The sequence below is a fragment of the Ambystoma mexicanum genome, chromosome 6q (assembly GCF_040938575.1).
Source record: "Ambystoma mexicanum isolate Mex_15411 chromosome 6q, UKY_AmexF1_1, whole genome shotgun sequence".
In the NCBI taxonomy this organism is placed as follows: Eukaryota; Metazoa; Chordata; class Amphibia; order Caudata; family Ambystomatidae; genus Ambystoma; species Ambystoma mexicanum.
Window position 1 is genome coordinate 720,148,303 of NC_090937.1, and position 16,634 is coordinate 720,164,936.

The window sequence follows — 16,634 nt, forward strand, 5'->3', positions numbered from 1 at the left end:
GACCGCCTGATCACAAATCTGGCCCGCCTAGATACAAATTCCTGGAGGGTGGGTAGGTTAAGTGAGAAGCACATGAATTTCACAGGTGGGTTGACAGGGAGATTCAAAATCCGGAGATAGATATTGTCTTTACAGTGATGGATGTGGAAGGGCTGACTGTGGTGAAGTCATTGCTGTAACGAGAGGGGATAGTAGACTAGGAGGAAGGTGATTAGTTGCATGGGGGACAATGCAAAATAAATAAATGTGGGACATGCAGAGCAGTGGCGTGTGTGCTGGGTGAAATAAATGTACATATAAGTGAGGTTGCGTGGATGATAGTAGGGCTGTTGTTGCCAGTCATGCGGGTGTGCTCTTAGTGAATGATGTTCTAATCATATGGCATGAGCTAATGGAGTAGGAGATAAAAAGAGGGGGGGTGAGCCAAATCTTTATGCTTCAGAGAGTACCGAGGTTATTGCAGGTGATGATGAGGTTGTGTTGGTCAGAGGCAACATTTGTGGTGTATGAGATTAGATGGAGTGAGTGTGCTTGTGGGGAGAACGGATAAGAAGAGTCCACACTATGGAAAATATGTATGGAGTATTGAACCCATGAAGAAAGTAGCATACAGACACTTTTAGATCTGGAGAGTTGAACTGGCAGTGCGCTTGCACGTGGAGGGTTATGCAAAGTTCTCACTGCACTGACAACTTGCTATCATTACGGCCATTTAGAGTCTTAAATTAAACATGCAACTCTACTGTGTCTGTGAGATTCCTGGCGAGAAGCCGCATGTTCACTTGGTGGTCGAACTGATTTTTAAGAGTTATTTGCCTGAAATGTAAACAGTGCCAATGACTAAAATACTTCTGCATGCTTCGCAATACCAAATTGTTCAACAGTTGTGACTGTCAAAATCAGCTTGTGTAAACAGAGTACTTGCGTGCAGACATCTTTGGCAGCATAAGTACACTGAACTGTGTCTTACATCGGGGAAAATGTGGCACACGCTGTCCACATCAAACGTGTATGTCGACTTTCAAGGAGTGTAAAGAAAATGTGTACATTTTACTAGTTCACAAACAAGCATGATTGTAAAATAGACATCATCTCCGATGACTTTGTCAAGACCGGCAACATTTAATTGAAAGACCGTATAGCATTAGGTTATACACAAATATTAATTCCACCTGACCCAGTTTTCCGTGTGCGGTGCACAGGTGCACCTCAAGGAGCACATCATATGGTGCAATCATTAAATCCATTCAACCAGACCTTAGAGACTTAGGAAACATATATTCTGGCAAAAGGAACTATGTGGCCTGAAGAATGAGAATGAAACGGTGCAGAATATTTGTGCACCAAGGTGGCTCCAGTTGCCAATTGGGACAGCGGACCTGTTAACACCCTCCTCCCTTGACAACTGTCCAATTATGTATATCACACTTGGCCTACTGTTTGCTGTAGAAGTAATCAATAAAGGCTGTGGTCGGGTGAACATAGATTTGGCCTGAACCAATGCATGAAAACTTAATCATTTACTCAGAGGGTAAAAATCAAACAGAGCAGAGCGGAGGCTGCCACCGAGGGCTTTGACAAGGCGCCCCCCAAGTTTCAAGCCTACCCATCAAATTATTAAGGTAAATGGAATCTGTGAAAGGAGGAAACGTTCCGGCGAACGTTCTAGAATCTCATGAATTGATATCACCATCTGGAACGTTGCTCGCTTTCAGACAATGTTTACAGCCAGGCCCTATTATGCCTCATTTGATGGCCAGCATATGAAAAGCATCGAGGCGTAATATTCCTATCAAGCAGACCATATCAATTAAATTTGCAGGACGTCGGGACTACTCAATTTACAAGCCACAGAAACTATTAAGGGCGCTTTTTTTTTCTTTTTTCCGGCCAGTTTCACCTTCCGCTTGTGACCGGACTTTTCATTTCTAAAATATTAAGTACGGTTAATTACCCATTTTTGCTAATTAAGTTTGCCGTTTTTGTTCCCCAAAAGCGAAGTGTCTTATAAAACGCCCACCAGATGTGGCATGCAGGGAGGAGACAGGGAACTGTCGCAAGAAGCCTTTCTATGGAGCTTTTTGATGGGTGCTTTACGGCTTACCTCACAATAGATCTCTGGCTAATGCGTCATTTTCGCAAATGTATTTGTCAACTCTGTGCGAACCTGGCCGTTAAACGGATCTATTTTGTTTAGTGCACCAATGAGCATTCAAATAATTGCCCAGAAATTAATACAGTGACTACATGATATCAAGGTAGAGAAAAAAAAGGTTTCAGACTGGCCTTTTCACGCCGCCGCGGTTCAAAATAACATACAATGAAAGGGTCACTAGTGAAGGGCACCGCGCAGAATGAAGGAAGCTTGAAAATAGGAAGCGACAGACCTGTAACAATTTAAATCCTTGGCAGGTGGATGAATCCGCTGCGACGGCCAGGCATGCATGTGTTGACCTACCTCTGCAATGATTTGGCTATGGCTTCGTACGCCTTCCCCAGGCCCACGATGTCGCCCAGTTCTTCAGAAATGTTCAGGTAGGCGTTTAGCGTCTGCGGGGGAGAAACATGTTCTTATACTCAGTTTAAAAAACCGATGCTTAACATTGAACATTGAATAAGTGCAGTTCTTAGGCGCATTTTAATGTAATATTTTTCATTGTTTCTTGGTTTATTTAAACCTTTCACAAATACAAAAAGAAGAATAAAGTCACAAATAATGACACATATAAAACGTACGTACGATACACGTCACTAAAACAGATGTCATGGAGTTCCATTGTGTAAAAAGCAATGACACATCAATTCAAACGCATGTTAAAAGACACACTTATCACAAATTAATCAGAAGTGAACTCCGTTTGTGTCCTTAATCACTCAGATTTAAATCTTTTTTTTAAAAAAAACAGAGGGCAGACAATGTGAGGTACACCTCTACCTCAGAATATATACGAAGACCACAAAATATAGGAATCCACTTAAAAACAGTCTTCCCAAAATGTCCATTCCTAAAACCCAAAAGGGCAGCAGAGGCTGTAAAAAGATGCTTCAATATCTCAATCACTCGATGGTTACAAAAACGGCAGAAGGGGGAAGGATGTTCAATCTTTTCCCTAGTATAGAGTATTTCCTTGTGAGTATAAGGTTGCCTCTTACTCTTATGAACTATAGCATCCACTTGGCATTGGGAAACTTCAACAAATACAAGGGTAGAACTCCGCTTTTTGTATGCAGTAGGGCCAAGTGGTAGTAAAGTTTATACTTGGATAGTTCAGTACTTGTGTTTATCCAATCTTGGCCTCAACACTGCTTTTTAACAAGCTGCAGGTTCTAAACCAGTTGTTCTGTGGTAAAACCAAGAACTTCCAATCCCAAGTTACAATTCGAGGCCCATCCCACCAGAGGAATGCTTTTGTTAGTCATACAAATGTAATTTAAATCTAAAAACAGCAAATTCGGGGGAGGAGAGAATCATTTCCTCTACAAAGAGAATCCTATGCCACTGTAGCCTTCAGTGAAAGGAGGTAAAGTTCATAGCGGATAACTGATACAGGGACACAGTTTGGGAGCTGCAAAACACTCCTCCAAATGTGGGCTTCAACAAGGCTCAAATCGGTAGGACTGTATGAAATGTTTGACCTTCCCATTGTAAAATTGTAAAATTTAATAATGGGAAAAATCGAAAATCTCCTATATTTATCATTACATTTTTTCATCTTGGTTATCAACTTATCAGCTTTAGTTTGTAGCTGGACCCTTAACGCTGTCTTTTTCTCTTTGCTAAACAATGGGGTGCCCAAATAGATAGAAATGTGTAACAACTTCCATGTGAGTACCGTCTAGGGAGACAAACTATAACCAAAAAGTGATGAGTAGAAGGTTTTGAACAAAAACCGAACCACTGGTACTGCTCTGGGCATCCTTCCAGGCCTCCATGTTTTAACCCATCTGCGCCATTGCATAAGGAGTCCAGCCATGTGCAAATCAGTCAGATACAGCCACCAATGGGAACAGCCCAGCTCGAACTGCTAGGCCAGGTCTCCTCGGCACAGAAACGCAACCAACCCCAGACATGTTTCTGCCTTGTAGGGCCTCATCAGTGAGGTTCAGCTTGGTGCATTTGTTTTCGCATAAGAGTTCAAGGATTCAAAAAGCCTCTGCAAACTGGAGGGTGATCCATGATCACATTACAGAAGAAGCCAGGATCAGAGCTCAGCATGTGCATCCACCCTGGCAGATGCTTCTCTATTGATTGAGTGGGTTCTCCCACTCCCCTCTCACTGGCCTTCCTCAATGAGTTATCTATGTACTGTAAGTAAAGTAAAAGAGTCTGAGGAAAGTGGAATATATTTTGCTCTAATTATTATTATTGTTATTATTATATAATTCGTATTATGCGCCACATGTCCATGGGCCTTAGGGTGCACACATAACAAATAAAGACAAGCAGTTAAACAGCAGGAAAAAAAAGACAGTGGCGTCAACACGACTCAACCCGGCTTCAAGTTGAACAGACGCAGTTTGTTGAATTTCTTGAACACAGAGAGGAAGACATCCTCAAGGAAAGACGAAGGGCATTTCATTCTTTGGGAGCTTGCAAATAAAAGCTCGTCCCACCAAATTTCACAAGCTTAAAGTGTTGTTGTAAAAGCTTGTGATTGTCAATGGAACGCAAGTTTTGCTTGGGCTGATCAGCTGACATTTATATGTCAACGACAGCAGTTTGTGGGTTCTATGCTGTTCGTCATTCAATGTTAAATCCCATTTGAGGAGTGTAAGCATGCCAAAATATTCCCATTGTGCAATTATCTTACTCAGTGCCATGTATCATGCACCAGAGCTTTTATGATGGTTCCTAACTCACCATAAGCAGGCACTTGCAGCTACCAAGACCATCTCCAGCTATGTTGCATCATCACTGCACTACTGGACACATGTAGCAAGACACTTGCTTATGTTGTCATCAAGGTCACCTTCAGGTACAATAGTAATATGACTCTTCATAGTCCATAATTTCCACTGAAGCATATCCTGGCATCGCCACCCCCAATGCCAATGCTAACTTCCAATTAAACTCTAAACCCTGCACCCTAACCAAAACCACATACATCAACTTAACTCTGAAATACCCTTGATCCCAATCATGAAGCAAACACAGTGCATGCATGAAGGACATGTCTCCCTGGGCACTGCGTCTCCAAAATCTTCTACGCACTTACAAGTACACAGTGCCTGGTTTCCTCCAATCTGCATTAATCCACACTGCAACAGCAGTTAACACTAGCTCACTTCCCTTGACTCCTACTAATGTCCTACCTCAACCAGCTTGAACCCAAATTATCTCTTGCAGGTCTCTTAGCTCCAAGATGCGCTGGAAATGGCAGATTTCATGCTATAGCGGATCCAGTAGCATTAAATAACATAACACAACACAATATCTGAACCCAGAAATGTATTTCTTCTCACGCACAAAAAAACAGTCAAATACATTTAGTTATAAACTATGCAATCACAACTGTACATAATAAGGATACTAAAAGCCACATAAAAGTCCTGTGGCATGAGGTCACGTGTAAGTGCTTTACACAGGGACATAACTATGAAGTGACAGAATACATTGTTGGGGTGGTTAGGAAGGGTTCCTTCCCATCATCATTAAGGGTTTATGTTGCGTGCACCATATTGATGACTGGGGGCGGCAGATTGGGCGCAAGGTTTAAATTATATATACAATGAGTGTAGGTAATTATGGATGGGAGATGTTACTTTAGTGTTACTATTGGTCTAAAAATGTATACATATTAGCTTGCATGCATGCAGAAAGATAAAATGTTAAACCCACCAAATAATACAAATACATGTGGAATTCATGAATCTCATTAATTAAGCAATATGACTCGAGCGGCGGGGGCATTACCGACTCAGGTAATGCCCCGGGGCCCATAGTTATAGGCCCGAGCGAAGCAAGACCGGGGCACTAAAAGCATTTTTTTCTGTCCCGAAAAGCTGTGACGTTTCAGGACAGAAAAAAAAAACAACCAAAAAAATGGCCGCCGGGAAAGAGTAAACGGGAGTCCGTTTTCTCTTTCCATGACGGCCTTCGGGAGCGGATGCGCTGGGAACACAAGTGTTCCCAGCTCATCCGCTCCCAAAAAAAAAAGAAGCAGAAGGTAAGTGGGGTTGGGAGGGTGGGAGGGAGGGGATGGGAGCCTCCAGCTGTGTGGAGGCGCGGAATCTCCACACTGCTGGAGGCTGCCATCGTCCCCCACCAGGGACGCAGGAGCAAGAAGGTAAGTGGGGTGGGGCAGAGAGGGGGGAGGGAAGGGGAAAGAAAAAAAAAAGCTTACCCGAGTCCCCAGCGGGGGGCGAAGGCAGCCTCTCAGCCGTGGGGAGGCTCAGAGCGGGGATGACCACACCCCCCCACCGAGGACAAGGTGACTGGAATCCCGGCCGAGAATCGAAGGATTCTCGGCCGGGTAAGGACCCGGCGAGAGCCAATCAGAATGCGTGTTGCTGGGTACTAATGAACCAAACACACCATAGTTCGGGCCCTTTTGCAAAATGCACTTTGACTTTTAAACTGATTTTACCAGGTTTTCAGAAGGCTGAGGGCAGGTAACTTTACAACCTTTGCGGTTAGCAGCTGAATTTTAGGTAGTAGGGACAGTCCTGTTTTTCTAGGCCTGTGGGTTTGACGGAAGAAAGAATGAGTCCTCTAGCAAAAAGGTCAGTTTGCGAACAGGACAACGTTTTATGATTTAACAGTTCTGCAAGGGAACAGATGTAATCTCGGTCATTGCATTGAAGTCCCAAAGAGGGGATTGACCATTTTCTTATGTATGCAATAAAGAAGAGGCCCGAGGCCAGGGTGTCTGGCAGTCAATTGTTTTTACAGGTTGAAACTAGATGCTGTATCTGCTTAAGCGGTGGTTGTATAAATTAGTATGTCTAATGTGGAGCCAGGAGTCTAGGGCAGATGAGATTGCAATCAGTAGTTCAAAGAAAAACCTGTTTATTCAGGCCTTCCTAGTACAGCTAAAATATTAAAGTGGACCATGTGCAAACAGATTTAAGGCTAAAGGCCCTAGGCCAGTTATTGCTAGCAATGAATTATGTTTCAATACCAATGTTTAACCCTGTGCTGATGTCATGACATACTACAGACAAATCCTAAGAAGAGCTGTGTTATGAATATGATTTGAAGATAACTATTAAGATAAAACTGGCCAATGAAAATGTATGAATTTGGAAAAGATGGGATTTCTTTGAAGAGGTTTTTGTCCAATCATGTTTTGGGGGTGGCTTGCAATAAAATATCTAGGAGTGTTTTAACTGTTGTAAAATTATATGAAAGATGTGAACTGATGTGGTTTGTTGAGACTTGGTTTAGTTTGGTCCTGCAACCCCATCTAACTGCTACCCAGAGAATTGTACAATAAACTTGCTTTATGTACAACCGTGTATTCACTTCTTAAGTGGTGGGCCTGTTTGGGTTAAGGTAATTAAAAGCCCATCTGTACAACATTTATAATACTATGAGCGATACAATATGCACATCCTTTACAGTTCAGAATAGTTACATCCAAAAGTAGCGAATTATATAAACAGATAGTTCTGACATCTCCCATAGCACACGAGTTACATTGTTCTACTGTTCTCCTCAGACACAGTTAAGCATAGCAAATATTATTCGACTGGTTTACACACCTTCCAAAAAAACACCCCTGATACTCGCACAATGTCCATCTCCTCCCACAGCCCACCCCCACGCCAGGGTCGTCCCTGCCTAGACCAATTCTGCCCTGAAGGCCAACCCCATTCGGAGGCCAATCTATGGCATGCCGGCCATCCCTGTGCCAAGACCCAAATGCATTCTTCTAGGAAACCCTACCAAGCATGCCCAAGTCCCAGAATTGGCTGACTGGCACGAAGCTCTAAAGATTCATGCCTCAACTCTCAGCCAGTGCAAAATCCCTCGGCTTTACTATTGGCTATGACCTTGCCAAAAGGATCCAAGCAACATGGTACCATCTTTTTTTTAAAAACTTTATTTATTATATCACACAGGTACATCAAGCCTTACGAGTATGTCAATCATACCATTTATACATTATTTAACTCAGAGAAAAATACAAGAGAAAAGGAGGTGGGAGACCCTCATGCATCATTACATTTCCTCTCTTTCGGCTTTATCAGCCAGGTATTGTTTGTATATGGTCCATACGTTTTTAGGTCTCATAGCTACTTGCAGCGTATCAATATATGTTTCTTTGTTGTAGTTCGCCCATATCATGTCACTGTCCAGTCACTCTTAGTGGGGGGGGGGCTTTTGCTTTTCCATTTCAATAATATCGCTCTCTTGGCAAGTAGTACACTCAAGTTCAATAATTTCTGCCAGGTTGGATTCATCTTCCCTGTGGCCCCCAGTAGACAAAACATTGGTGACCATTCAACAGGTTCCTCAGCATTGTCATTCAATGTTTAGCAGATCTCCTCCCAGTAATCCCTCAGTTGTGTGCATGACCAGAACATATGGTAAGTGTCCGTCGTCTCGCAGCCACATCTTGGACACAGACCTTCAGTGGTGGAATATATACGTTTCAGTTTGACTGGGGTGTAATGCAGTCTATGTACAACCTTGTAATTAATCAGTTTATATCTGGTATTACAGGATATAGATTTGGATAAGGCGCATATTCGTGACCATTAGTTGTCGGTTATAACTTGTCCCAGGTCATGCTCCCACTTTTCTTTGGCCTTATGTGTCTCTGGTGGGCGGGTTTGAATGATGGCTTTATACAGTGTCAATGCCGATATCCTCCCCTTACCGGCTGTAAACATATATCCCAGGCCCAGGTTTATCATTGGTTGAGCTGGAAATTGTGACCATGTTTTTGCTATGGCAGACCTCATTTTTAAGTAGTGCAGGTTAGGTTTCGGTATAACTCCCACTATATCTTTTAGGGCTTCCCATGCCACAAACTGCTTATCACGGAATAATTACACCCATTGCATAATTCCTCTTGCGCCCCAATGTGTCGCTACTACTTTGTCCATAGTGGGTGGTATGTAGTGGGTGCCCCAGATTGGCATACTTGGAGTGTTTCTATCCTTGCCCATGCTGTGGACGTTACGTCCACAAGTTATTGTGTGGGGTTAATAGTGTTATAGTGCTTAGGACATGACGATGTCAGGTCGTGTAGTAATGTAGCTGACTTTGGTATTGGGCCTTCGTTTGTAGGTTCTTTAGGGTCAAAAAAGTCTGTCGCCCATTGTGCCGCATAGTGCGCCTGTGCTGCCATGTAGTAGATCTTGAACTCCTCCACAGAGTCAAGCCTTTCACCCCTACATATCAAAAGAGTTGTGCAAGCCTGGGTCATCTCCCACCTGGACTGTGGAAATGCAGCACAAGCAGAGTTCCACATGCCACCTTGGCCCATCTGAAAGCTGTCTAGAACGCACCAGCATGCCTCATCATTCACAGAAGTCAAAGCATTTTACCTCACCACCCCATCCTCCAAGAGCTGCACTGGCTACCCCTTCTAGCTTACATCATATTCAAGACTGCCTGCACCATCAACAAAGCAGTCGCAACCAAAACACCACTCAACATGGCAGAGAAAATCGCCAGGTGGCAACAAAGCACTGCAAGGGGGAAAGACAGGAAACTGGCCTTTTCCTGCTATGCACCCGGTCTTTGTAGCAGGTTACCAACAAAGATAAGACTTACCCCCTCCATCCTATACTTCAGGAAGGACCTGAAGACCCTACCCTTCAAAGAACATCTTGCCAATCAGTGATTGCTCCACTCATCTCTTTCTATACCCTCTGGAGATCCGGCCCTTCACCTGATTCCCCTTACCCATCCATACAGGCTTTTCTGCTACCACTGCACCTTAGTTGCAACCCCTGGGCGAGCCCCATTTGTATAGTGCTCTGTTTGCCAGCTAGGATTGTGCTATATGAATCAGATAAATACATACAAGGCCTATCTCTTTGTTGAGGCCCACCACTGCTACACAGCCCATCTCTACCCTAAAGGTTCATACATGCTCTGTCGCATCTCCATCTTGAGACCCATCCCTGACCGGAGACTCTTCCCCACACCAAGCCATATTTATGCAACCCTCAGAACTAGGGAACTGTGTAAAATACTGGTTTATATAAAGCTTTACAATTACAGTGACCCCCACATTATCAGATAACATTTCCTTTTGAATGTTGGCATTATAAAGAATAGCAACACCTTAAAATATACAGTATAAGGATTCAAATGTCCCCTAAGAGTGTTATGCCTGCACAAAGCCCTTGGCCCGCAGTCTTTTTAATATATTTGTAAAGCTGGGGTACAGTATCATAAGAACTAAAGTACTTTGTGAGGTATTGTTTTTCCATAGAATGTCAATAACAGTGGTATGATCATATTGGGGCTTCCTTTAGTATGATGGTATGTATAGATTTCAAGCTGTTAAACAAGGGCTTGCTTTGTTTAAAAATAGTGAGCACTTCTGCTATCTAGTCAATCACTATAAGTTCCTATGTCAATGATGCAATTAATCCCTGGTTTTAAAATTGATAGTTAAATTATCATTCTACATCTAATGACATTGTGTCAGGGGCCAGATGCCAGAAAAAAGGCAATTATATACAACGTGTTTCACCAAGGGAACAGGATATGCTTCAGTGGAAATTATGGACTATGAAGAGTCATATTACTATTGTACCTGAAGGTGACCTTGATGACAACATAAGCAAGTGTCTTGCTACATGTGTCCAGTAGTGCAGTGATGATGCAACATAGCTGGAGATGGTCTTGGTAGCTGCAAGTGTCTGCTTATGGTGAGTTAGGAACCATCATAAAAGTTCTGAAAAAATGTTTCATGGTTTTGTTGGGTTTGACAGTTGAAAAATGTACAATGGCCATTTGGAACCAGTCTATCTGTAACTTTTTCATGCCTGAGTGCGGAGAAAGGCTCTATGCTGAAGGTGATTGCTTAATAGTTTTTCGTAAACTATCTTCTGAGTTACAGTTAAATCTGTAGACCCGGGGTCTACCAAGAATTTACCAGACACTGTAATCTTTAGTGAATATACTTCACACACTGCATTCTTAATGGTGGCCAAGAGCTCTGGGAGCAGGGAGCAGTCTGGCAACGATATTCAGGATAATCAGACATTGGGGCTGGGGATGTGGGATTGTGAGGCTCGACAGTGAAGTTCGAAGGGGTGACTTGGTTCTTAGGTGGAGACCTGGTCCTTGACTAAATCCCTGTTAGTTTACCTTTCCAATATTCCTACCGTACTTAACAGTGTAGACATCTTTCCAAGTCAATGCTTGGGATGATTTCCAAGTCAACCCGATCATACTTAGTTCCTTTTAAGTGACTGCAGCACAGCATAGAATGGGTCACAGGCCGAGGTATGTTTTTTAAAATAATGATATGAAACTTGCCAGGATACTGTAAAGGGAGAATGATTTTTAGGGAAAAATTAGTATTACAGAAACACATTTTTACATTAATGTATACAGAATAGCGGGCCAATATGTTCATGCCACTGGATTTATAAAACATCAAGGATATGCAATTGCAATATTTGAGAAATTCTATCATGGCCCAAAGATATTTTTGGCCTTTCAAACCCATTTTACGGCATACTTTTTACATACTTTTTACATTGATCAAACTTATTTTCACATGATTAGTGAATTGTTAATTTTTTTTGTACAACCTGTCAATTTCTTATTGGGCAATTGTGAGCTCGATCCTGGGCAGTTGCAAGCTGTTTGCCCAGAAATGTATGTTTCATAGTATGGAAGGAGAAGGTTCCACGCGTTTTCACTGCCCGCTGATCCAACATTTGCCTTTTAAACGTGGTGTTTGCACCGCTGTAGAATTTGCATATTTAAAACTAAATTAAATGGGGGTTTCCCCCCACACAGCCCCCTATCTAACCCACTCCCACCACCTCACCCTCGACCCACCACCCCCCAAGCGCCTACCCCAAACACACATGTAAAAAAAAAAAATGAAAATCGCCAGTGGCGAAAACACCACGTTTAAAAGGCAAACGTGAAATCAGTTGGCAGTGAAAACAGAATACAAAAGATAAGTAGCACGAGGTAGGTGAGGCTCAGAATGCAGGCATTAACTGCGTGTCCTGGCCCAGAATCCGCCACTGTGCACCGCTGCATTTGTGTTTACTAGTCAATGTACCCTTTGTGGTGTGCCGTTCTTCTGGTTACTTCGACACGATTCGCCTTACTAATCATAGCCTATATGGAAATGTGGTGCATTCCAGATAGAACGCCCGTTTTCATTTGAATAGTTTTCCTGGTGTGTTCAAAACATGAGCAAGCAGGATGTGCTCCAAACACATCACATTCAGGGCATCATCAGATTCCCCAAGATCGTCACTTGCCTGGGTGGAAATACCTGTATAGGCCACTGTAGCACGCTATCCCAACCACTAAACGGCAAAATCACTTAAGGAGCCAGAAGTGTCTTTGTGTATGTGGCTCATTTCAAGAAGTGATTTTCTTCGGTACCCTGGCTGTAAGAAGTAGACCTCAGTCTTACATGTTTGAGAAAGAAGGTGAAGGAAATTACTGCTACAGTGTATCCATCTATTGACCAAGTATATAGGATGATACAAATTGAATTGTAGTTGATCAACATCTGATTCAGAAGATGTTCAGATGTAATGGGAAGGAAGAGTGGCTCCAATTAGAATAGGCACGAAGACAGAAAAGTAGAGGTGGATCCAATGTAGATAGAACATATTGGGGGACCATTGTCCTGAATGGATTAGAAAAGGAGCAAATTAATTGCTAAACCAAAGTTGGGATATGAAGGAATACTGCAATAAGACAGAAAGGGTCACTGTACTAGAAGACAGTTGGATTCCTTCTTGTAAAACCGTTTTTGAGCGATAACTATTTATTTTTGAAAGTCCACAATATGTAAAAGATGGTTTTGGCTCTAAAGTGTTATGGTGTTGAAGAAGCAACGAGGGGTCCTTAATGGACTAGGACTAACATGAAGACAGGTTACCTACTATATTCGACTCTTTGAAATGAAAGTCACTGTTTGTCCTCAGAAAGATATTGGCACTGCCACCTACACTCTGGGCCAATACCCAATGTATGCTGCTTGAAATCCTGCAAGTCTGGTGACATGTCCCAAATATCAGTACATGGTTCCAGCCTCATCATTTTTGTTGTCTAGAAGAGGAAATGTTTGGATGCCAGACAACAGTCCCCATGATGTGTACTGCCATTGACCTTGAGTAATGTCCATCTAAGAGTATGTCCATAGGTAAGCAATGTGGAAATTTATTACAATTATGAGATTAGACAACAGAATAAATTTTGTATTGTTTTGAATGGGTTTGTAAACTGGTACAGGACTCCAACACTTCTCTCTCGCATTGTCTCACTGTTCCTGCAAGCCTTGTCTTCATGCTCCCAGCAAAGGCCTTTTTCCCTTGACCCTTTAGTCACTCAATGATTTTAAGGAAATTGATCTTCAAGATCCAGAAAGTGGAGTTCCTATTTCTGATACGTTTTCCAATTTCCCTAGTAAGTTTACCTAGAAGTCCCAGCAAACTCTTTCAGTTTCTCAATGTCTCTAGGATCTTTGCTGCTGAGCTCTCAGCATACAGTCTTTGTATCACTAGCTTTTCACTGCCTCTAGTAATGTGTCCTTCAGTTTTCTTTACCCTTTGTTTAAGAGTGGCCCTAGGAACTTGCCCTTCGTGTTTCAATATGTGCAACAGTTTTTTTTACCTATGTGTCTCCCACATTCAGCCTCTCTTCTCACTGTTAATAACTTCCCTGGAATTGGAAAGGCACATTGTGAATGTCAAACTGAAAAGGCAGTATTTCATTTGCATCTGCCACATATCATAACGCTGCTTCAAATAAAGAGATGTCCACATACTCATTGGACCTTGCATGTGATTGATAAAGACAAGAAAAATTAAAGGCTTCTTCTACATGGAAAGTATGGTATTTGCAAAGACAGAATCACCTTCACAAATATAAGTGTCTGTTACTAGATACATGACTTTAAATTAGATTTCCCGAGAACGGCTCAGTTTCTATTCAGAATACTCAGAGACCAGGAAGGAATTCTATTGGGGCCGGTTCTCTGACATAAGCAACAGATCACCCATTAGCCTTGAGAGAAGAAAGGCTTATGACTTTACACCAGGATAAAATCAACTACGAAGCAACAAAGACTCTAGCAGATGCTGAAATGAAACATTGAACAAGAACTTAAACTTAGGGTGCTGTTTGATGGTCAGAATCATATCTATGCAGTATGTTGCTATAGATTTAGAGGAAAAAACATATTTTGGCAATTTTCTTGAGATCCGTATGTCGCAGAAAAATAATATTACTATCATTTTAAGGCTTATCGCAGGGCTGTTTTGTTGCAAAAAAACCTCCACCGGAATCCTACCATGGTACTCAAGATGCACCATAAAATCTATTTCTAGCTTCCCAGAAAATTTCACAAGACCAAAAGTTGGGGAGGTAGTAACTTTGGAATCATGTAACTGGGTGTAAAGACCTTTATTATTTGTGAGTAAAATGCGAAAAACATCAATCTGACCTGCAACCTCCTGCCGAGTTAAGAGTTAATTACGAGCGGCATAATTAGAGGAGCACATTAGACAACAAGGAAGGGCATGGGGCCCAAGTGAAGCCAGAAGCAGTGGAAGTTGTCCCAGAAGCAGTGAAAGTTGTGAAACATGTGAAACAAGGAGCACATAAGCCGGTGAGACTAACCTGGTGTTATGATTCCTTGTGCGTGCATTGCCGACAACAGTATCCAGCTTAAAGGATAGTTCCGGGACTTTTTTTTTATTGTCCCTACGGGTCGGCCATGTGTTTGTAAGCATAAATCGGTAGATCGTAGGAAACTTTCCTATGGACCTTACCCGACTTTTCGCCCATTATCGCACTCGAAATCAGCCTCCATTTTGTGATAATCCTATCATTTCGCCCCATCGACCTGGCTCACCTGCCTTTGCGGCACTAAATCAAATCCCCCGCCCCTGAAACAGACTTTATCAAAACATTCATATTCCCCGCCTCTATCCGTGACGTGACTGAGCTGCGTAGGCAAACGCGCCCAGGCGTCTTCTACGCGACTCCACACAGACCCCGGAAATCAACACAGATCAGCTCACAATACAGCGCACCACAATTCGGAATATGAAACTGTACTTTGAAATCAAACCGCAAGATTGTAAATGTGGTAAAGTACATTTATTTGACATCAAATGTTTAGAGAATATTCAGCGATTTGCATTTTTATTTGCTCATGTTCCAAGAAGTTCGTATTGAGGAACGCGATGGTCCTTTGCTGTACACAGGGTCTTAGAGCATCTCACAATACAGCGCCACAATTCGGAATGTGAAACCGTGGTGTAAAAGCAAACGGCAAGATTGTACATTTGGCAAAGTACATTTATTGGACATCAAATGTTTAGAGAATATTCAGCGATTTGCATTTTTCTTTGCTCTCGATCCAAATTAGTTCGTCTTGAGGGAAGCGATGTTCGTGTGCAGTACACAGGGTGTTGGTTTACGATAAAAATAAGCTCTTCGGTCGCACTGATAATCGCATGGCTGTTCCAACAACGAGGCACTAGGCCACCACAACGGTAGGTATGTTGCATCTAACCGTTAGTACCGCGTAAGGGCATACTTGTACTTGGCGATCGTCCCATAAAATGGTCAGGGTGGTAACGTTGTTCACGCGGAGAAGCAACTGGCGGCTGTAGAAGCCGTCCGCCGGTGTCTGGTACTCGTGACACAGACAGTAGTGAATGATGTACCTAAAAACATAAAAAATGAAATTAGTCTCACCATCAGATCCTTATTAAAATCATAGCGAGGACAGCGCTACTGGGTGTACACAAGTGTTTAAAGGCGTGGCGAGGCAGGGAGGGGGGGGAGTGGAGTACAAGGTAAGTAGCATAAAATAATAAATAAATAGGGCCAGCTGGTGGCAAGTGCAAGGTAAGTGCAGAACAAGTGCTGGGAAGGGGGGGCTGTAGGATACTGAGACAGTCCCCCAGTGCAGGGGTTGACAGGGAGGCAGTGCAGGTGGAGAGTGTAAGGGCCCAGGACCGAGGTCGCAGACAGTGGACCAGTTGTAGCAGGGGAGAGGGAGAGAGAAAGCAGAAGCAAAGAGGAAGGTTTTGAGGTGCTTCAGTAAAAGCAGATGTTTCTCCTCAAGATAGTGCGCGGTAGAAAACAATATGCCACATAGAACGAACAAGTACAACTGAACCCGTCTTTAAAGCCACTGTATAGTAATGAAATTGCGGTATAAACTCATCAAAAGTTACTTACATTATATTTGCATTTTCCATTGTGTCTCTGTGTAGGGCAGACCCGAAACACCACTCCTTCTTTGCCGACGTTACTTCTTCTAATGAACGTGGCTCATCGTTTCGTTTCTGAAATTTTATTCATTATCTTTTCTTAGTCTTTCGGGATGGTCCCGGCCTGTCAAGGTCAAATCACAATAGAACCTTATACTGGGTCGTGGGCCGTTCCGCCACCCGAGCAAAACATCAAAGCAGCTGACCTTCACTTTGAGCGAGCACACATTTCTAGT

At 42.8% G+C, this 16,634-nt stretch overlaps 1 protein-coding gene across 2 annotated transcripts in view; it reads right to left on the reverse strand.

Annotated features, from left to right (window-relative positions):
- Positions 1-16,634, reverse strand: part of TTC29 (tetratricopeptide repeat domain 29) — a 1,778,411-nt gene that overhangs the window by 633,363 nt on the left and 1,128,414 nt on the right. For both annotated transcript variants that reach the window (XM_069631241.1, XM_069631242.1), the window contains exon 8: positions 2,459-2,550. In XM_069631241.1, coding sequence (XP_069487342.1) covers positions 2,459-2,550 — 92 coding nt within the window. The remainder of the gene's footprint in view (positions 1-2,458; positions 2,551-16,634) is intronic.